The 22,594-nt window shown below is 36.2% G+C and overlaps 1 protein-coding gene across 9 annotated transcripts in view; it reads right to left on the bottom strand.

Annotated features, from left to right (window-relative positions):
• The window catches only part of STAG2 (stromal antigen 2), a 164,773-nt gene that overhangs the window by 50,267 nt on the left and 91,912 nt on the right, over positions 1–22,594 (bottom strand). For all 9 annotated transcript variants that reach the window (XM_023198746.2, XM_023198753.1, XM_023198754.1 and 6 more), the window contains 12 exons: positions 21,180–21,256; positions 18,472–18,676; positions 16,085–16,236; positions 14,504–14,577; positions 13,283–13,406; positions 12,377–12,475; positions 12,206–12,285; positions 6,742–6,849; positions 5,307–5,418; positions 1,993–2,110; positions 1,467–1,570; positions 337–429 (listed from right to left, as the gene is read on the bottom strand). In XM_023198746.2, the coding sequence (XP_023054514.1) occupies positions 337–429; positions 1,467–1,570; positions 1,993–2,110; positions 5,307–5,418; positions 6,742–6,849; positions 12,206–12,285; positions 12,377–12,475; positions 13,283–13,406; positions 14,504–14,577; positions 16,085–16,236; positions 18,472–18,676; positions 21,180–21,256 (1,346 nt within the window). The remainder of the gene's footprint in view (positions 1–336; positions 430–1,466; positions 1,571–1,992; positions 2,111–5,306; positions 5,419–6,741; positions 6,850–12,205; positions 12,286–12,376; positions 12,476–13,282; positions 13,407–14,503; positions 14,578–16,084; positions 16,237–18,471; positions 18,677–21,179; positions 21,257–22,594) is intronic.

A 22,594-nucleotide genomic window follows, 5' to 3' on the forward strand; every position in this document is an offset into this window, starting at 1 on the left:
TTTTTTGAGACGGAGTCTCGCTCTGTCGCCCAGGCTGGAGTGCAGTGGCCGGATCTCAGCTCACTACAAGCTCCGCCTCCCGGGTTCAGGCCATTCTCCTGCCTCAGCCTCTCTAGTAGCTGGGACTACAGGCGCTGCCACCTCGCCCGGCTAGTTTTTTGTATTTTTTAGTAGAGACGGGGTTTCACCGTGTTAGCCAGGATGGTCTCGATTTCCTGTCCTCGTGATCCGCCCATCTCGGCCTCCCAAAGTGCTGGGATTACAGGCTTGAGCCACCGCGCCCGGCCGGCAAAACTGTGATTTCTTAATAACACTATGATATCAACACAAACTTACTTTTGCTAATAACTGAGGAAGCGCCACAGCAAAAAGTTCAGTGATTTTTGTCCTGTCATCCAACTGTGTCTTCTTCTCCTTTGCTGTAAGCACCTAAAGTAACAGAAAGACTTCTATATTTATTAAGCCGATTAGCACTGTTAAGTGTTCAAGTTTTAGTTAAAACATACAAAATGATTACTAAAAGTAAACTTCAAGAGATGGACACAAATTTCACTATAAAACATTAACCCTAAAAGTGACACAAAAGAGAAAACTACACATTATAAAAACAGAAAGCTACCTGAAATAACAAAAAAAATTTTACATAGTCCTAGAGGGAAAATCAGTATCCAATAAGACTCATCAACTCTACCTTCACATGGTAGGAGAATCAGTTAAAAACAGAAAATATAGTTTAGGAGCTTATATATAAAATATTGGGATTGACCAGCATTTCTGCTTACTCTAGGCTGTGGAACACGACACGTAAGTAACAAATTCAAAACACTAAATTGCTATCAGCAATTAGCAAAAAGAAACAGAAATTTTTAAACACAGAAATAGAAAATATAGAAAACATCACCTTGTCTTTGATAAAATTTTGTTTCAGTTATGCACAAACACAAATATATTCATGTGTAATACGTCACAATATAAAAAAGAATTTTTATGCTTTACAGTCAAAAGTTTGAAAGCCTGTGGAATTGTTGGTATAAAATGCAAATTCACGTAAACTTTACAAAAATGCATTAAAATATGATCCCAGGAAATAGAAATTTCCCTATTTTAATAAAAAATTATCTCAATTTTTATTTCCGATTTTATTTTAGAAGAAAAAGAAAGCAACTCCATAAATAGAACATACAACTGCACCATTCCAAATGGTGTACACTACATTCAGTCATGAAGGCAGAGACTGTCAATCAAATCTCCTGCAGTTAACTAAAAAAGTATCTTATAGAGAACTCAAATTTCTCAAATTGCTAATGCTTTAAAATTTACCTCTAACACATTTATAAGCAAAGGTTGTCTGAAAAATAAAACAAAATTTTTAAAAATTTTGTTTCATGGCTAAAATGGAATTTTTAAAAGATTCTGAAAAAGGAGAAATGGAGTTTAGAATATTGAGAAGACATTGATTGGCATACCCTTTTTCCTGTCCCTCTTCCCACGGGAGGATGACATTCAGCCGCTTGTCTAATGGTACAAAGCATTATTTCAATCAGAGCACTCTCTTGCCTATCTGTTAGTGCTAAAAAAAAAAAAAAAAAAGTCAGAAAGTCAAAAAGAGCCTATTTCTTCTCCCTATACGCTACTTGCATTATTACATAACAGTTTCTTCTGCCTGTAAACAGAACCTGCCCTAAGGTACTAAAGAAAATCCCATTACTGTATCACAGAAAACACAACCTTCCTAAAACCCTCAGCATCCCAAATCTATCCACCACAGATTCATACATTTGGGTAAAGAAAATAACCCAGATAAAAAAAAATAAAGAATGCTGACAGCAATTACACCTTTTTACATAGCATAGTATTTACATGAAAACAAAACTATGCACCAAGTAAGACTTTCTATCAAATTGTCTTGACTAAAAGGATAAACAAATGGAATGAGTAAAAATCTACTTACAAAACTGTCTAAACAAAAATATCATAATTAAACATCCTTACCTTCCTCTCCACTAAGTGGCTCTTCCAGCAACAAGCTATTCATACATTCCCAGTCTTTCAGCAGCTCAGTAGCACAGTCCCACATGCTATCCACAAGGTATGCTGCATGCTCATGTAACTAAAATTTAAAAAGAGCAATGTAGTCTTAGACAATAAGCACACTAGCCTTAACTCAAAAGAATGGAAACTTTATTGATACCATCTACAAACTCTCAAACAGCTGTCTATTTTTTGAGGCCAAATAGATGAAAGGACAGAGAAGAAACTGCCTTAGTCTGCTTGCTATAAGAAAGACGTGTTAGGTAGCATCATTACACATTAACAATTATCATTAAAACATTAATATGAAAAAAATATATTTTTAAATATTTTTATATATTTATAATAAATTATATATATTTAGTGGGGCAGAGACAGAGTCTCACTCTCGCCCAGGCTGTTGGGAAGTGGTGCGATCTTGGCTCACTGCAACCTCCACCTCCCAGGTTCAAGTGATTCTCCTGCCTCAGCCTCCCAAGTAGCTGGGACTACAGGCATGCACCACCACGCCCGGCTAATTTATGTTATTTTTAGTAGAGATGAGATTTCACCATGTTGGCCAGGCTGGTCTCAAACTCCTGACCTCAGGTGATTCGCCAACCTCAGCCTCCCAAAGTGCTCGGATTACAGGTGTGAGCCACCGCACCTGCCCTGAAAAGTATTTTATAAAGAAATTACATACATACTGCTTATTTGGACCTAATATTATATCAGTTGGCTACTCTCAATTCTTAGGTATGCTATGAATTTACTTTACCTGAATGGGAGTGATAACGGTTAATTAAAACACAAAATGTATGTTTGTCAATTCAATGTATAAGCAAATCATTCTCTTCATTATGTGAAGCTTAAAAGACCCTTAAAAGGCCCAGCTTAAAAGCTGGGCATGGTGGCTCACACCTGTAATCCCAGCACTGTGGGAGGCCAAGGCAGGTGGAAAACCTGAGGTCAGGAGTTCAAGACCAGCCTGGCCAACACGGCAAAACCCTGTCTTTACTAAAAATACAAAAATTAACCAGGTGTGGTAACGCGTGCCTGTAATTCCAGCTACTATGGAGGCTGAGGTGGGAGAATCGCTTGAACGTGGGAGGCAGAGACTGGCAGTGAGCCGAGATCACACCACTGCACTCCAGCCTGGGCAGCAGAGCGAGACTTTGTATCAAAAAAAAGAAAAAAAAACCCTACTGTTTCCCAACTCCTTTGGCGGGGGGAGGAGGGGGCGTGCAAATCATAATAATTATACAAAAAAAAAAAATCTGTCAAAGCAATTACAAATAATAAAAAAATCTAAATCTAAATGCTTTATGAACATGGAATATCCTCAAAAACTGGCAAACCGGGCCACGTGCTGTGGCTTATGCCTGTAATCCCAGCACTTTGGGAGGCCAAGGAGGGAGGACTGCTTGGGCCCAAGAGTTGAAGACTAGCCTGGGACACGAGACACCCCCATTGTCTACAAGATTCTAAAATAAACTAGCCGGGTGTGGTGGCACACAGTTGTAGTCGGAGCTACTAGGGAGGCTGAGGCAAGAGGATCAATTGAGCCCAGAAGTTCAACGCTGCAATGAGCTATGATTACGCCACTGCACTTCAGGCTGAGGGACACAGCAAGACATGGTCTCTTAAAAAAATAAATAAAATAAAATATTTGCAAATGGAATCCAACAATATATAAAAAGAATAACATCATAAACAAGTAGGTTGATCCAACATTTAAAAAGTCATTCAACATAACTCAACACATTAACATAGTAAAGGATAAAATTAAAACAATCACCTCAAGGAATGCAGAAGCATTTTACAGAATTCAATTTCCATTCATGTTAGAAACTTTCAGCAAAGAAAGGATAAAAGGAAATATTCTCAATCTGATTATAAATAGCTACAAAACACCTATAGCTAACAAGGTAATTAATGCTGAAATATTGGACACTTTTCCCAAAAGATCAGGAACAATCCAAAGATGTCTACTTGAGACAGAGTCTTGCTCTGTCACCCAAGCTGGAGTGCAGTAGCACGATCTTGACTCACTGCAACCTCTGCCTCCCTGGTTCAAGCAATTCCTGTGCCTCAGCCTTCCAAGTAGCTAGGATTACAGGCATGTACCACCACGCCTGGCTAATTTTTGTATTTTTAGTAGAGAAGGGGTTTTGTCATGTTGGCCAGGCTGGTCTCAAACTCCTGGCCTCAAGTGATCCATCTGCTTCAGCCTCCTAAAGTGGTGAGAATACAGGCGTGAGCCACCGCAGCTGGCCCTACTCAACATTCTACTGAAGGTCTTAGCCAATTCAGTAAGGCAAGAAAAAAAAAAAAAATGAAAAAAAATGCTGGAAAGGAAAAGGAAAATTATCTTTCTTTATAAATGACCTGATGGTATAACGTAGAAAATCCTAAAGAATAAAAAACCAATTATATATCCATATATAGAAATAACTAGAAAATTAAAAGGCCCGATCACTAATCAAATAATATGTAATATGAATACCAAAAATAAATTTTGAGCCCTCTCAAAATCTGGCTAACATTGTAGGTTTCCAACTTTAGGGAGACTAGTTTAAGTCCACATCTACAATTGCAATGGCAGTTACCAACATTTGAGATCTTACAATGTTCTAGATCTGTGTTAAGTTTTATACAGATTATTTCAGTGTTAACTAAGAATTTATTACTCATCTTTTTTACTAGGAAACTGAGGCTTAGAAAGAGTAAGTAGCTAAACCAAGATCACACAAATAGTAAGCAGAGTAGTCCAACTGACAAATAGGATTTTGAACTCTAAAATTAATATTCTCAGCACTATACATAAATCCGACCGTTTGAACATCTTACTAAAAGTAGAAAGCGGCCGGGCACAGTGGCTCACGCCTGTAATCCCAACACTGGGAGGCCAAGGCAGGCGGATCACCTTAGGTCAGGAGTTCAAGATCAGCCTAGTCAACAAAAAATTAGCTGGGCATGGTGGCACACACCTGGAAGCCCAGCTACTCGGGAGGCTGAGGCAGAAATGCTTGAACCTGGGAGGCAGAGGCTGCAGTGAGCCGAGATGGCACCACTGTATTCCAGCCTGGGTGACAGAGCGAGACTCCGTCTCAAAAAAACAAAAAACAAAAAAAGTAGAAAGCATATTTTTAAAGAAATTTGGGGAGTGGGTAGATCTCCATTCTATTCACAATTTACTGTGCTACAAGGAATATATATTTTCTTAATGCGCCTCATTCTAACCCCTTTTCCAAAATTTTTTGAACCTAAGTATAAAATAAATACTATCAACTAACCTCACTTTCTAGAAAGAAAAAAACCAACGTCTTAACAAGGTTGGCATTTGGACCTTGTCTTCCTCTTCTTTTCATCATTCCATCCTCCTCTGGATCTCTACGACTGAAGAGCCTGTGAAAAAAGTAAAGTATTTATTTTATGACAACAACAAAAAAATCCTAATCAAAAAAAAATTAACCAGATTTCATATCTAAGGATCTAACAAAGGAGTAAAGGAGAACTGGGTGAGTACGATATCATCCAACATTATGGCACATCACGCAAATAATTGCTATAAACCTTTTTCATTTGACGTTTGATGGTAATTCTAAGTCCTTTTAAACTAATTTCTCAAGTTAATTGTACCGTCATAAATTATTTGTTTTTAAAAACCTTACTGTATTTTATGTAACTGTTGCCTTTCATAGAAGTAAAGTAGTACATTGACAAAGCTACACCATTTATGCTAAAAAATCTATGATACACATTCATCTTGAAAACAAAACATACACTTTCCTTCCATCCTTCTTGCAAAATTACCCCAACTTACTGTCCTTTTACTATGGATAGCATGAGCATTTTTCCTCATAATCAACAAGAGAATTAACACTAAACAGCAATGCATAGAAAACTGTAGTGTAAATGTTTTATGCCACCTACTCTTTCTAATAATTGTTGCACCCCCAACAGGCATTTTAATAAAATCATAGCAACAAGAAAAGTTTAATCTATATGGCTCAAAATGGTCTCTTTGAAAGCCATTATATAACAATCTTTGAGTGTTTTCTGTGATCAGATATTCACACTTCTACTCATACTACCTAATCTGAGTTAAATAGGATCATAAAAGTAAAGAGACTGTAGAATTCTTGGGATTCTTATGTCAAACTTTATTAAGTACTTGAAGAACCTTTTAATATTTTCTAAAGCAAAAGGAAAAATAAGTTTGAAGACGAAATATAGCCTGTAGTCCCAGCTACTCGGGAGGCTGAGGCACAAAAAGCGCTTGAACCTGGGAGGCAGAGGTTGGTTACAGTGAGCTGAGATCGCACCACTGCACACTCCAGCCTGGACAACAGAGAGAGTCTCTGTCTCAAAAAGAAAAAGACTAAATATAGCATAAGCAATATTTAGAAGCTGAAGCAGGTATTAGAAGGGTAAACAATTAGGAAGAGGTCAGCCTTAATATTATAATATAGTTAGGTATCTTTCTAACCATGTTCACTGAAAGACATGGGTACATTTCCCTTTAAAGATCTAACTTAAATAAATCAAAGAACTTAGGAGAAATCTAAACTTTTAAAGGAAAAAGCAAAATGTGAAAGCTTCGATATGATCTGTAGTAATTTTTAAAATAAGTTATATATATATAAAATCTTAATGTCAAGTGTAACATAACAAATTACTGTTATGAAAGTATGCCTCAGAAAATGAGTAACAGAACTATAGATTTACTTTTTGAAGAGAAATTCTCCAGCTGCTACTGCTACTGGCCGGTGAGCTGAATAAACCAGGTGATAGACATTTTCACAATCTTCTGCAGTAAGAACTTCTTCACTACTCCTAAGAAATAAGCAGTAACAGGTGCTTTTAGTAACGTCATAATTCTAAGCATATTAACAGTACCAAAATTTATGCTCATACTTTTAAAAAGTTGTAAAGTTTCACAAATTCGTGTTAAAGGAAAAAAAAAAAAAAATCAAGCTTATTTAATCACCATCTACCAAAATCTATCAAAGATAAATGGCAGGTAAAATTAAAAGTGAATGCAGAAGGTAAACAAACATTTAAGAGAATTATGTCACATGGATGCTAACAGAAGAGGAAGACAAAATAATGAAAACTGATATAGAAAGTAAAGGGGCAGCAAGCTAAGAGCTTAGAGTTAAAAATCACAGATAATATAATACTTTGCTTATATTTCATAGTAATATTAAGTCACAACATTACATCAAAATATACTAATGTCTCACTTATATCACATCCATCAAGAATGCTTCATCCACCATGTACTGAACACCATATAAGGCAATGCAAGTGGTTTTCCCAAATAACTAAAATCTAAGTGCCAAAGATCTTTAATTGCAATCACTGGGGGAAAAAATATCTTAGTAAAATGTAATGTTCATTTTCTTTTTCTTATCCTTAAAGAACAAAATAAGCCTAACAAAATATTTTTGATAATCATAATCATTATTAAGGCCCATCAACCACAGTACCCCAGGGTAAACGCTGTGAATTCTTCCCTTGCAACTGCATTTAGATTCCTGGCCCCTGGCAGGTCTTTCTCTCCCAATATGCTTCTAGTCTACTGTAATATATAATCTAGGTTTTTACCATTATATATAAATTCAAATTATAGGACCACTGCCAGAGGAAAAAAGCCTAAGAAGATTGGATAGTTGAAGCACACAGATCCTCTTTTTGGTTTTCTGTTGTGCTGAAAGCTTCCAGAAGTCTGATGTCTAAGAAATATTACTTCTTTTTGAGAGAAAAAGATACTAAATTGTTAAAATTCAAGTTTCAAAAGCACATTGATTTCAATTGCTCTTTATATAATATCAGATTGTTCTTGGAAAAATAACTCGTGTGTTTTTAACAAAATAACCCTGAATCAGGCTGGGTGTGGTGGCTCACACCTGTAATCCCAGCACTTTGGGAGGCTGAAGTGGGTGGATCACTTGAGCCCAGGTGTTTGAGACTAGCCTGGGCAACGAGACCTCATCTCTACAAAAAAACGGAAAGAAAAAAAAAATTAGCCGGACATGGTGGGACTATAGTAGCTATAGTCCCAGCTACTTAGGAGGCTGAGGTGGGAAGATGGATTGAGCCTGGGAGGGCGAGGCTGGAGTGTGAGCCGTGATCACACCACTGCACTCCAGCCTGGGTGACAGAGCAAGACCCTGTCTCTAAAAAACAAAACAAAAAAACACTGAATCAAACAAGTTAAAGTATTGTAATTCTACAGAAGTTCACTCATTTTAACTTTTTGAAAAGGAACGTTTCTAAGAAATCTAAATAATTAGGTATATAGATGGCTGAAAATCAACATGAATGGCTATGTCTATTATCTTTGATAAAAAGTATCAGAAGCCGGGCACAGTGGCTCCCACCTGTAATCCCAGCACTTTGGGAGGCCGAGGCGGGCGGATCACGAGGTCAAGAGATCGAGACCATGGTGAAACCCCGTCTCTACTAAAAATACAAAAAATTAGCCGGTCGTGGTGGCGGGCGTCTGTAGTCCCAGCTACTCGGGAGGCTGACTCAGGAGAATGGCGTGAACCCAGGAGGCGGAGCTTGCAGTGAGCTGAGATCCGGCCACTGCACTCCAGCCTGGGCGGCAGAGCCAGACTCCGTCTCAAACAAACAAACAAAAAAAATCAGAAATAAGATGCTTCTAGTGTACTATGGAGGATGGTGGGAAAGAAGCTATAGAAATATATGTAGCATACTATTACTTTATTTCAGAATTCTTTCAAAAATTTTATATACAACATGTGTATATAACATTCATGATTTTAAAATATAATTAAAAATTAAAGAAAGAATGCAACAGTTAACATGTTGACTGCTCAAGAAATTCCAAGGTAAGTGAATTCCCTGAATTGTCAATATCTGTAGAACTACCTTCTTTTTAATTACTCCAATGTTGTCCGATTCACAGAAATAGGAATAACTACTACCATCTCACTGAGCTATATAGTATTAAATGAAATTATCCATATAAAGTGCTTATATTTGCTATCATCTTACATACTAATTTAATTCTTCCTCTATCTTTTTTTTTTTTTTTTTTTTTTTGAGACGGAGTCTCGCTCTGTCACCCAGGTTGGAGTGCAGTGGCTCGGTCTCGGTTCACTGCACGCTCTGCCTCCCGGGTTCATGCCATTCTCCTGCCTCAGCCTCCCGAGTAGCTGGGACTACAGGTGCCCGCCACCATGCCCGGCTAATTTGTTTTGTATTTTTTAGTAGAGACAGGATTTCACGGTGTTAGCCAGGATGGTCTTGATCTCTTGACCTCGTGATCTGCCCGCCTTGGCCTCCCAAAGTGCTGGGATTACAGGCGTGAGCCACCGCGCCTGGCCAATTCTTCCTCTATTGATATGCACCCTTGGTTGTTTTCAAAATTCTGCTATTACAAACAATGCTTTGTTAGAGAACATGAGCATTTGAAATTCTGACAGATACTGTCAAGTTTTTCTCCAAGGAGCTTAGACCAATTTATACTCCCATCGACAATGTAAAAGGTCCTGTTATGGCATAGCCTCAACAATATAGTGTAATTACCAAACACTTTCTATCTTTGCCAAGCAAACAGATTTAAAAGTCTCACTTTAATATATATGTTTATAAGTGTGGCCCAACATCTTCTCATGTTTAAATTCGTACTTTTCTATCAATGATCTGATCCATAATATTTGACTGTTTTCCTATTATTACAGATTTCTTTAATTGATTTGCAGAAATTAACTCCTTTGATGCAAAAATATCTTGCCCAATCTGAGTTTTCTGAGTTTACGGTATTTTATGCCATACAGACATTTTTAGGTTTTTATATAGTTAATTCACTGATCTTTTTATATCTAGCTTTTGTGTCATGCTCATAAAAGCCTTACATGGTCATTTTATTGATGCATATGTGTTTATGTCTATTTTTATTCTGCTTCATTGATCTTTTTTGTCTATTCATGCACCAGGACCAAAATTTTTAAATTACTATGATTTTATAATACATGACTTAAAATTATATTGGGCTAGTCCTCACTCATTAGTTTGTATCATACTCTTCTGGCAACTCTTACATGATAAATTTTCCATATGAAATGTCACAATTTGCTTGCTATGGCAAAAAAAAAAAAAAAATCCTTTGCCTTTACTATTTACATTGTGGTAAATATACAGAATAGGAAGATTACAAAGCCTTTAAATACTGAGTTTTCTTAGGTGAGTTTTCCAAATTCAAGGTTTCTTTTATGTCCCTTAGTTGCATTTTATTAATGTTTCTTTGCATATATCTGGTAGATTTCTTATTTCTAGATATTTTTATTAAAAATTGTATTATTTTGAAATGAGAAGACTCTGATTTTTAACTCTCTCAACATACTACCCAAGTGCTTGGTATAGAGACATCACCTGATAAATATTTATCCTGAAATGCAGAAAACAAGTGCTGGTGAGGACGTACAGAAATTGGAAATCTTGGCCGGGTGCAGTAGATCACGCCTGTAATGCCAGCACTTTGGGAGGCCAAGGCGGGTGGATCACCTGAGGTCAGGAGTTCGAGACCAGCCTGGCCAACATGGTGAAACTTCGTCTCTACTAAAAAAACAAAAATTAGCCAGGCGTGGTGGCAGGCACCTGTAATCCCAGCTACTCGGGAAGCTGAGGCAGGGGAATCGCTTGAACCCGGGAGGTGGAGGTTGTGGTGAGCTGAGATCATGCCACTGCACTCCAACCTGGGCAACAGAGCGAGACTCTATCCATCTTAGAAAAAAAAAGAAAAGAAAAGAAATTGGAAATCTTGTACATTGCTGGTGGGAATGTAAAACAGTCCAAGCTTTGTGGAAAGTATTATGGCGGTTCCTCAAAAAAAAATTTAACAGAATTACCATATGATCCAGCAATTCCACTTCTGCGTATACATAAAACAAATGAAAGCAGAGACTCAAACAGATACTTGCACATCTATGTTCACAGCAGCATTACTGACAATAACCAAAGGTGGGAACAGTCCAAATCTCCATCAATGCAAAAATGGATAAATAAGATGTGGAATATACATACAGTGAAATATTCAGCTATAAACAGGAGTACATGCTATAATAATGTATGAAACTTGAAGAAATTATGCCAAGTGAAATAAGCCAGATGCAAAGAACAAATATTGTATGATTCCACTTATACGAAATATCTAGAATAGGAAAGTTCATAGAGACAGAAAATAAAACAGTGGTTACCAGGATCTGGGGGAAGGGGACAATGGAGAATCAGTGTTTAGTGGGTACAGAGCTCCAGAATAAAGTGATGAAAAAGTTCTGAAGATGGATAGTGGTGGCAGTTGTACAACAACGTAAATGTAGGTAATGCCAGTAAACCATACTTTAAAATGGTTAAAATGGTGGATTTTACATAATCTGTATTTTACTACCATTTTTTAAAAAGGAAAAATATGAATAACATAACATCACTATCAGATATTAACATAGAATAGGTCTTAAATTCAGATTGTTTAAAAGTGCTATGAGAAGTATAACAGAGACATTCTTATAAATGCTCATACTCTAAAAGTGTAACAAAATGTAATAAGCATGTTTTTTAATACACTGATGTGCTTAACTTATTTCAAGAGCATCAGAAACAGAAAAATAGGAAAGAAATCGGCCAAGAGAATGGGAACACATGAATTCCTAACTCGGTTAGAATTTCCATATTCTACGGTTCCTTCTTCCTGTGTTTTCTCAGCTATACATGAAAAAATTCAACTTCTAGCTGTAAAACTCCATTACTAAAATTTAGACCTAGATGAGTTTGAACCAAATACTCTAATGTATTATTTAGATATCTGAACATTGGCCGGGTGCAGTGGCTCAAGCCTGTAATCCCAGCACTTTGGGAGGCCGAGACGGGCAGATCACGAGGTCAGGAGATCGAGACCAGCCCGGCTAACATGGTGAAACACCGTCTCTACTAAAAAAAAAAAAAAATACAAAAAAACTAGCCGGGCGAGGTGGCGGGCGCCTATAGTCCCAGCAGGCTGAGGCAGGAGAATGGCGTAAACCTGGGAGGCAGAGCTTGTAGTGAGCTGAGATCCGGCCACTGCACTCCAGCCCGGGCGACAGAGCAAGACTCCGTCTCAAAAAAAAAAAAAAAAAAAAGATATCTGAACATTAGTGCAAATACGCAACAAATACATACTTACTGTAAAACAAGAGTGAGTAATTTTATTGCTTGTACTGCAACATCATATTCTTTGTCAAGGGTCATAGACACAATTCTATCCTAAGGACAAAAAAATTAAAATATTTTTAAAAAGAAAGAGAAAAGTGTTTGCAAATGACAAGTTATTTGTAAATTCTTAAGTAATACTAACCTTGAACCGACTGGTAAAAAGTTCCAGTTTGGAATTAAGCTCTTTGTTATAATAAAGCCCTTGTAGAGCAGTAAGACATTTGAGTCTTACTTCACCTTGCTAAAAAAAAAAAAAAAAGAGAGACAATGAATTAAAACTCTATGTATTCTCAACTTCAATATTCAAGATGTATACAATATTTTCTACTTTAAAATTTTAAACGTTTCATACCATAGCATTCCTTCAGAAACTATCATCTTTGATAATGCAAAAATAGTAATCAGTACATACATTTACAACTAAATACCTATGGGGTTACTGTTTCTGAAGTTCAAAGGATAATTTTTGAAAATTTGTTCAGAACAAAACTATTATGAAAAACAATAGAAGCATGTGTCACAGTATATTTTCCACTATGGAAAGTAATGTTTGGAAAGAATGATATACAATTAACTTCTTCAAGGCAAGTGAAGAGGCAGCCTAAGAGAATGGTAGTTTAATGAAAACATATTAAAAACGTCAGAAACCAAGCTGTAAGGTATAATCTGGCTAAGATACAGGTTTGTCAAAAGAGAAGATCAAAAATGAAGAATTTTTTTTAAGTATATAGCTCTCAGATAACAACAGAGTAATGGTTCTTCTTTGTGCCCTAAGAAATGTCTCTCACTCCTACCACCTTCATGATTGTAACATTTCAGCAAAAAACTGATTCACCATTAATGTTTAAATCAGTGGCCAGGATTCAAAAATATCTAGCAGACTTTATGTGACAGAAAATAAGTTTTTACAGAGAAGATAGAAAACAATAAAGGGGAGGCTTACAGAAATGTGTCACCAGGTATACAGACAGGCAGATAACTCATGAATGAGAGCTGCAGGCAGCCACGCCGATGTGTAGAAAGAAGCAGTCTGAAGGGCACATCTTACCTTATCATGCATAGTCCAACCAACATATTTTAAATAACTGTCATTAAGAAAGGCATCACTATACATCTTCATCCAAATGCCAATCTCTTCAATGCATATAGCTCGAATTTCAGCTATCGCATCACTGAATGGAGGAAGGAAAAACGATGCATAATTAGTGCCAATATACCACAAAACTTATGGTTTATTCAAGAGATGCCAAGTACTTCAGATCTACTATGAATATGACACTATCTTAAGTATTACTAGAGATTAAAAAAATATATAAATGAAGCATGGGCCTGAATGCCAAAAGCTTACAGTCTAGATGGCAAAGCATAATTATCAACACATAAATACTTAAAATTATATAAAACTACAAACAAAATCCCATCCCCACCTTTTATACCATAGCATATCCCAGTCTTTGCTCACACCTGCTGGGCATGGTGTGTTCAGAAGACAGCAGGCACATTTGTCTGGCTACAGCATAATTTCCAGGTAAGAATTATTTACACATTACACTGAGGCCAAGTTCAACTGGGATTTGAATGTTAGAATAAATGATTTTAAATTTATCTTGTAAGTACTGGTGAGTCATGGAAGGCAGAGGAATAACACTATAAAAGGATATTTTGGCAAAACTGCAATAATCTCTAGGCACGAGAATGAGGAAACAGACTAAGGTAATGGTGACAATAGAAGTGAAAAGGTAAGAATGGACATGGAGACATTACAAAGCAAACATTAACCTGATTCAGTAACTGCCAAGTTGAGGATATGTGAAAGAAGCTGAATAAAAATACTACCAAAATTTAATAGGTTACAGCAGAAATTTAATAAGATTACTATTTCTTTCCTCTGTTCATTCAAAACAGCAGAAGAAAACATCTCACTTTAACCTATCCAATTTTTCCCACTGATATTCAATGGAGTCAAGAATCAGCATGTGCTGGTTCTACTAACATAGCGCATCCAAAGGCAATTAAGTATTGTGTAGCCTGACTCCAAATAGCAGTAACTTCTATGGGCTAAGTATTATCCACTTTTCAGATGGGAAACACCAAACTCACAGGAGTTAAATAACTTGCCCAGAGTGACTCAGTGGCACAGTTTAGAGTCTAACATTGATTTTACTGTAACATTCTTCCCACTAATTTAGATGCCCTACACCACTAAATATGCAAACTTGCTGAGTAGAAATTATATAGTGCTATTTAAGAAAAAACTGTCACAACTTACCGGTATCTATGTACAAACACTCCTTTAAATATTGCATTCATCATATTTTCTATTTCATCTTGATTTTCCTGAAGCTGTAAAAAACACATCATTTCTTTTCAATTGTAAAGGAAGACAACCAAATGAACACCTGTAAGTTGTTATAAGCACGAGAAAAGCAGAATTCCCCAGTATTCTGGCGAATTTTGAATTTTACTAGACAACAGTAACCATATAGAAAAATTAACAGTTATATTATCAGGTAAAGTCCCTTAATACCTGAAATACTTGAATGGGATTTTAATATTTAGCTAGTAGATTAATTTTTTTTCCTAATGCTCATAAATTTCCACTAAAGAACCGTAAAGAAGGCCGGATGCAGTGGCTCATGCCTGTAATCTCAGCACTTGGGGAGGCCAAGACAGACAGATCACTTGAGGTCAGGAGTTCGAGACCAGCCTGGCCAAAGTGGCGAAACCCCGACTCTACTAAAAATACAAAAATTAGCCAGGCATGGTGGCACAAGCCTATAATCCCAGCTACTGAGGAAGCTGAGGCAGGAGCTTGAACCTGGGAGGTGGAGGTTGTAGTGAGCCGAAATAGTGCCACTGCACTCTAGCCTGGGCACAGAGTGAGATTCTGCCTCCAAAAAAAAAAAAAAGCACTGTAAAGATATCTATAGTTTATTGTTACTACATATCACTTATTATATAGCATATACATAAATTAAGGGGAAAAGTATCAATACTTTATTTCAAATTATATGAAAAAGATGAGGAATTTAGACATGGGGGAAATATGAGCATGATTTTTCTTAGTTTTCTTGAGTCTGGATATGTTTTAAAGTTATTAACTATTTTGGAAATAACCAATTTAAAATTAGCTACTAACTTCTCCCCCAAAAAAAATTCAGAATCAGGTCAATAATTCATAGATTACCACGATAACTACTGAACTCAACTGCATTACTAATATTTTTGAAAAATCAGACTTTGCCTATTTGATATGAAAACAAACATCTCCATTATGAGATAGCAAAATAGTTTATCACCAATGAAGAAAGAATTTAAATTACAGCCGCAGCATCAAAAGATTTCATTTACTGTTATTTTGCATAAGGCTGAAAAAATTATTTTCCTCATTCAAAGTTGAATTTGGTGGTCAGTCATTAATGTTAAACAAATGCCTTCTACTGTATAAAAAAACACTGATTTAGATAGTAATAAACAGCTTATGCTATTTTTCAAAGTGATTTTATTTTTCAAAGTGATTTTAATTGTGACACCTCTTTTCATCCTGACAAAAGGTTTTTCACCGTAGAGATGAATAATACTAAAGCTTAAAACAACTTGTCAGACTAACCCCAGTCCCCTTACTTAAAAAGCCCATTACCCTTAATAGTAGTCCACGCAGACTGAAAATAAGAAAACAGTATTGTTGGCATGGATATTCATCAGAATTTTGTTGGGCAAATAGTTTAAAATGTTATTTACATTTAAATATTTCAAAAACAGTTATCTGAGCCACTAGCAAAGTTATATCCTAATTAATGGTGACCAAGTTGGTCACACAATAGCCTAAATATTCAATATAAAAGTTTACCTCTTTCCGCTTTTGTAGAAGGAGTTCTAGCCTCTCATTGGCTCGTTTTCCAATCATTTTATTCCGTTCTGCTTCATATTGTCTTTGTGTATTATCCATATTAATGCTAAGATTTAGTGCCACATTCACCAAAGCTGTCATCAACTTCATAGCTATTTTTTAAAGAGTCAAAGTATGGTGAAATTAATCTAACAGATACAAAAATTTACAATTTAAGATCAAATAGAAAAATTAATCAGAAATGAGCTAATCTGCTTTCTAACAAAAGAAAGATGCAGCTGCTACAAATGACAACAATAAAATAACAAAAAATAAAACAACTTTTCAGGAATTATCTCCTAATCCTCACAATGGCCCTCTCAAAAGTATTATACCCATTTCATTCATGGCAAAATTGAAGCTCAGGGAAATTTTTTTTTTTTTTTTTTTTGAGACGGAGTCTTGCTCTGTCACCCAGGCTGGAGTGCAGTGGCCGGATCTCAGCTCACTGCAAGCTCCACCTCTCGGGTTCACACTATTCTCCTGCCTCAGCCTCCGGAGTAGCTGGGACTACAGGCGCCCGCCACCTCACCCGGCTAGTTTTTTTGTATTTTTTAGTAGAGACGGGGTTTCACCGTGTTAGCCAGGATGGTCTTGATCTCCTGACCTTGTGATCCGCCCGTCTCGGCCTCCCAAAGTGCTGGGATTACAGGCTTGAGCCACCGCGCCCGGCCACAGCTCAGGGAAATTTTAAAATTTGCCTCAGTTCATATAAGCAGTCAAACCAGGATTTAAACCAAGGCAATCTGACTCCAGACTATCCTTAAATTCCATTATTCTATAATATGTTCCCTAAAATAATCATTTTCATAGATCATAATTCACCTTCTAAAGTAAATTTTAGTTCACACAGAAGTTATTTAGCTATCTCAGTAATTAAAAGGAACTTGATGGCTTTACATCAAATTATATTTTATGAAAATGTTGAGGAATTTTATCAGTATTTGCTTTCCTTTCATTTTACTCTATAACATGACTGATGAAATTGTGAACAGATCTCCATGGAAAGTCAAAAGTATAAAGGGCAAAATGTCACTTAATTAAAGTGCTTTTTCATAAAACTTCCTCCAGATCTCTACCTTCTGTTACTAAACTCTTACTCCTGATAAAAGATTCTTATTGCCTGGGATTTAAAATTTATTAACTGAAAGATCTGATCACTTTTTGCTTTCTTTAGCTTACTCCAGACTACTTCTCAGACTTAGTGCATTGCACGATATAACAACAATAAAATTGCATCTTAAATTTGTGGCTATTGGCTCTCTTAAAGAAAGATTTCCCAATTTTCTGCTCTAAGTTAATTTCACGCTCCCAGCAATCCAGTTTGTCACTCTGATCTACAAGTATCCATCTTGCACCATAATCTTTGTTTCAATTTACTTTAGCCATCAAGTTCTTGACATTGCTACCTTAAGTGCATAAAGCAAGATCACATTCATGTTTTCTGACTTCAAACGTAAAAACAAAAACAACATATAGGAAACTGCATTTTCTCTTTAATAATGAAGGACTTAGAAGCATATCTTTAATCATAGATTTAATCATTTGAGAAAATCTTCTAAATGAAAAACAAACCACAGAGAATATGAAGTTTTTTAGTTAAAAATCAAAATATCATTAAGATTCAGAAGATTCAGAATACTATCATAACAGTGCCTATTTTATTTATTGAAACTCAAAAACAACATATTCAAAAACAGTGTATCACCAATTTCACCTTAAGCACAAAAGAGAAACTAATAGATTTTATGAGGTATAAAAATATACCTCATTTAATTAAACTTTAAAGAACAAAGAATTTGCCCCAGCCTAAAGTTACCCAGAAACTAAGAGAAATCAACTTTTTGCAGTGTGACTGAAAGAATAGGCATCATCCAGTAGGGTCTATCCTACCTGGAGAGGCAATGCACACCAAAGACAAACTATATGGTCATCAGGATCACATATCCAAAATGACTGTGATGATATCTCCAAATCTGCTGTCAATATCTTCCCTGGTGACATATCTTTCAAAAACCCAATACATACCTATCATCCAATTTTCCCTTCTTGTGGCATAGTATTTTTCAATAATCCAATGCATACCTATCGTCCCATTCTCCCCTGCTGTGGCACAGTATGCATAGTATACAAGAAAATCACCATATACTAGTTATAGTATACCTTCACAAAATCGAAACTGAAATTACCATCCCATTTCCAGTAATTCGCAGGAGGGATGAGGGGACTGTCCTCTTAGTGGTCACTTTATAAATAAAATTAATTAATTTGTATCTCTGTTATTTCCTTTCTCTTTCAATGAGAATCTTTTTTATCTCAAATCTAAGACGAAATTTCTAAATACTGACCTGCCAGGGTGCTTGTATGTCGAAATGCTCTGACTTGTGAGTCAGACAATCCTGTAAGAAGTGAAATGACTGTATCCATCATATACTCATCATATATGATACTATATTGACATTGCCGTACTAACACACCAATGAATTCACAAAAACTGGATTTGAACTTCTTCCACTGAGGACCGGCCATGGTAAGTGGATAATCTCCACTATCCTAAAACAAAAATTTAAAACAGCAATTTCATTTAGAATGCATGACTTAACATACCACTTGCTTTTGAAATACCCTAGACAAAAGCATGAAAAGTATCTCTCACCTTTCTTCTCCGATAAATCCTCAAAGTAGGCAAGAGAACAATATATAAAGGTAGGGGTACCTCTGAATACTCTGGCTCTTTAAGATCAAAATAGGTATTCTGAATTCACTTTAACCAATGAAAATATATACTAATTACTCAGGTTAAAAATTTTAAAAGCCTCCCTCATCAAAGCAAAACATCCTTGTGATAAGCACAGATACAAAGCAAAAGCAAACCCAAACCAAACCAAAATTATATTTTTAAATAGATTCAAAATGATGGAAATCATATTCTCAATCTAATAAAATGATGTGATATATAAATCAACAAAACATTAGCTTCAAATACATCACACAGTCAACAGATATAAACAATCATAATTTTTTAAAGAAATGGAAATGTAGCTAGTAATGCCTTGGAAGACTGGTACTCTGGTTTTCCTTTGCACAAGAAGGCATTCTCTAGTCTCAGGGTAAATTGAGATTCTCCACAAGTCATTAAAAACAATAAAATACTCAGAAATAAAAGCAGAGACCAATACCATATAGAACATCTAAAAGTAATGGTCTCTGACAAGAGCATCCTAGAGATGTAAGGTAATTTTATCAGTACAGTTTAGTAAATTTTAAAAATTAATTTTTGTTAACAGAACATTTTTAAAAATCTTAAGTCATGTCACATTGCAGTTGAGTCTCATCTGAGAACAAGGTCCTGATATTCCACAAAAGAGTTTTCTTGGTATTTTCTGATTAGCTAATTTAGTGACTATATTGAAATACAGCATCTTAATTGTTAGCAACTTGGTTTGCTGACATTTTCAAATCATATTTCAGGACAATCATCTCAAATAGCTGTTTCCTTTTAGTGAGAAAGTTCTCACTAAAACATTTAATATTAAAAGGGTAAAAAATACCACTATTCAAAATTACTTCTCAACTACTTGGGGAGTGATTAATAGCACATAGGGATCATCAAAGCCATTTTAACTCATCTATCTCTTAGAATAATAGTTCAACGCTCCTTCATCAGAGTAAGCAGGAAAAAAAAGACCAAATAAAACTCAAATCAGACAAGGTTTTCTACTTGAAAACCCACAGTGAAAAATTTTGGAAGAGTAAAGCTACTGGCGCTGAAATACAGCAGTGACCCAAACAAGCCCAAATTCCTTCCTTGAAGAAGCTTAATTTATAATAAATCTATATATGTATTTATTGGTAACGATACTTCAAAGAGCTCACTGTAATAAAGAATCAACTCAATCTAGCCCTAGGGAGGTAAGTGGGGGACAACTCAGTCTAATAGGTAATCTTTGTTGTTCTTAAGAGCTTTTAAACAATAAAAATATCTATATACTCCTTTGCCCTAGCTATCAGGTTCCCTAAATGTTGCTGAAATCTTCCTTTTACAACATTCCAGGATATGTTCTTATATTCTTCCTTGAAATTTTCATTTTTGGCAATAATAACTACCATTTATTAAGTTCTTGCTATGTTCTGGGAACTGTAAAATGTTAAGCAATTTTCAAACATTACTCAATTCAATCTTCGTAACAGCCTTATGAGTAAAGTACTATTAGGCCCATTTTACAGATAATGAAATTGATACTGGCCAGACGCAGTGGCGCCTACCTGCTGCAATCCCAGCACTTTGGGAGGCCAAGGTGGGCGGATCACTTGAGGTCAGGGGTTCGCGACCAGAGTGGCCAACATGGTAAACCCACACCACTCAACCCCCATCTCTACTAAAAATACAGAAATTATTCAGGAGTGGTGGCGGATGCCTGTAATCCCAGCTACTTGGAAGGCTGTGGCAGGAAAATTGCTCGAACCTGGGAGGCGGAGGTTACAGTGAGTCGAGATCATGCCACTGCACTCCAGCCTGGGCAACAGAGCGAGACTCTGTATCAGGAAAAAAGAAAAAAAAAAAAACAAAAAACTGATACTAAGACAACAACCTGCCAAAGGTCGCACACGCATCATTTGATTAAATCTAATGCCAAAGCTCTTATTTACAACATTAATGCTTACAATTTTTTTTCTCTTTTTTTTTTTTGACGGAGTCTCGCTCTGTTGCCCAGGCTGAAGTACAGTGGCGTGATCTCGGCTCACTGCAACCTCCACCTCCCAGGTTCAAGCAATTCTCCTGTCTCAGCCTCCCAAGTAGCTGGGACTGCAGGCGCACACCACGACACCTGGCTAATTTTTTTGTATTTTTAGTACAGACAGGATTTCACCATATTGGTCAGGCTGGTCTCGAACTCCTGACCTCAGGTGATCTGCCTGCCTCGGCCTCTGAAAGTGTGGGATTACAGGCATGAGCCACCGTGCCCAGCCTAATGCTTACAATTTAATACTACTTTCAAAAATAAGTCAAGATAAACATGTATAAGTTATCAAAACACTTAAGGTAGTAAGTTACCTCATCGAATTCTTCAGTCATTTTTCGAATTATCTCAGAGTTCTGCATATGTCTAAACATTTCTGCTGTGACAACTCCTGAAATTTGCAAATGTCAGAAGTTAATATATGATGTGATTAAAAAAAAAATAAAGAAAACTTCCAAGTAAGTCTCTAACACTAAGAAGTCTATGGTCACACAATAAAAGGCATACTTCTTCCACCATCATCTAATGATCTTCACCATGATACTCTAATCTATAAATAAATGCTATCTATTCTCAATATGCACAAGAAAACAGCCCCACACTTCTGACAGATCTTTTTTCCTAACACAATTAACTTTGGCCATTTCTACCTGACTTACTTTACTCATGCTGTAATATTTATATTGGCTTTGTCTCTTTAACATAAACCATATGTTATCAAGAGTGAGATAGCATCTAGTATAACACTTAAAACCTTGGGGATGAAGCTGAAGACAAGGAAAAGAGTTAAAAGCTAGAGTTCACTTTAGTCAAGCTTCTTTATTAAGCACTATTGCGTGTAAGGTACCTATATCCTAACATCCTCTAAAAGAGTTAAGTAGTAAATTGTAGTTCCCACCCACCTAGATGCCTGTAATCTACTTAAAAGTTAAAACTAAAGAATACCAAAAAGAAAAAGAAGTAAACTGTCAAAGGTAGTACATAACCGATGCCCTGATGTGTGGAAATGCCAAAGAAATGCTATAGCTCTGACTCCACTCCCACCAGAAAAACCACACGTTATAAGCTAGAAAATCAAGAACTATGTCAAAGAGAAACAATTTGATAAGGACCTTTAGAATCTTACACAGGAGGATGGGAGAGGAAAAAAGAAAGGGTGCACATTAGAAACAGTAAAACATTAGTCAGGTGGAGACCAAACATCAGAAAGGAAATTTCTAGCGTGCAGTAAGAAGATATACACGAACTTCCACTGATGGGGCATCAGACTGAGAAATAGAGAGATGGGGGCAGGGGTAATCAACGTAAATACTAGATTTTCAAAATCCTGTTTTTATTGTTGAATTATTTGCTTACCAGTCTTCTCAGTAGAAATACCATAAATATAGTAATATCTAAGAGAAGAATGTCTTGGTACAGGAAGATGAGATTTATAAATAAGAACTAGATATAATTAACATAGATTTTTTTCAACTGACCAGAGCAATATTTTGTATATGCATGCATGTGTGTGTGTGCGCACGCCTGTGTATATACATAGCTGTAAAACCATAATCCCAGCTTCACAGATGAGGAAACTAAGGCTTAGGCTAAAGCTAAAAGAAATTAAATAATTTGTCTGAGACTATTTACCTAAATCATGCTGCCACCCTCTTATCTGGGTAAGATTAATTTCTAGTGGTACCCTAGAAGAATCCTTACTTACCACAACTTAAAAAAAAAAAAAACA

This window comes from Piliocolobus tephrosceles, chromosome 12 (assembly GCF_002776525.5).
Source record: "Piliocolobus tephrosceles isolate RC106 chromosome 12, ASM277652v3, whole genome shotgun sequence".
Lineage (NCBI taxonomy): Eukaryota > Metazoa > Chordata > Mammalia > Primates > Cercopithecidae > Piliocolobus > Piliocolobus tephrosceles.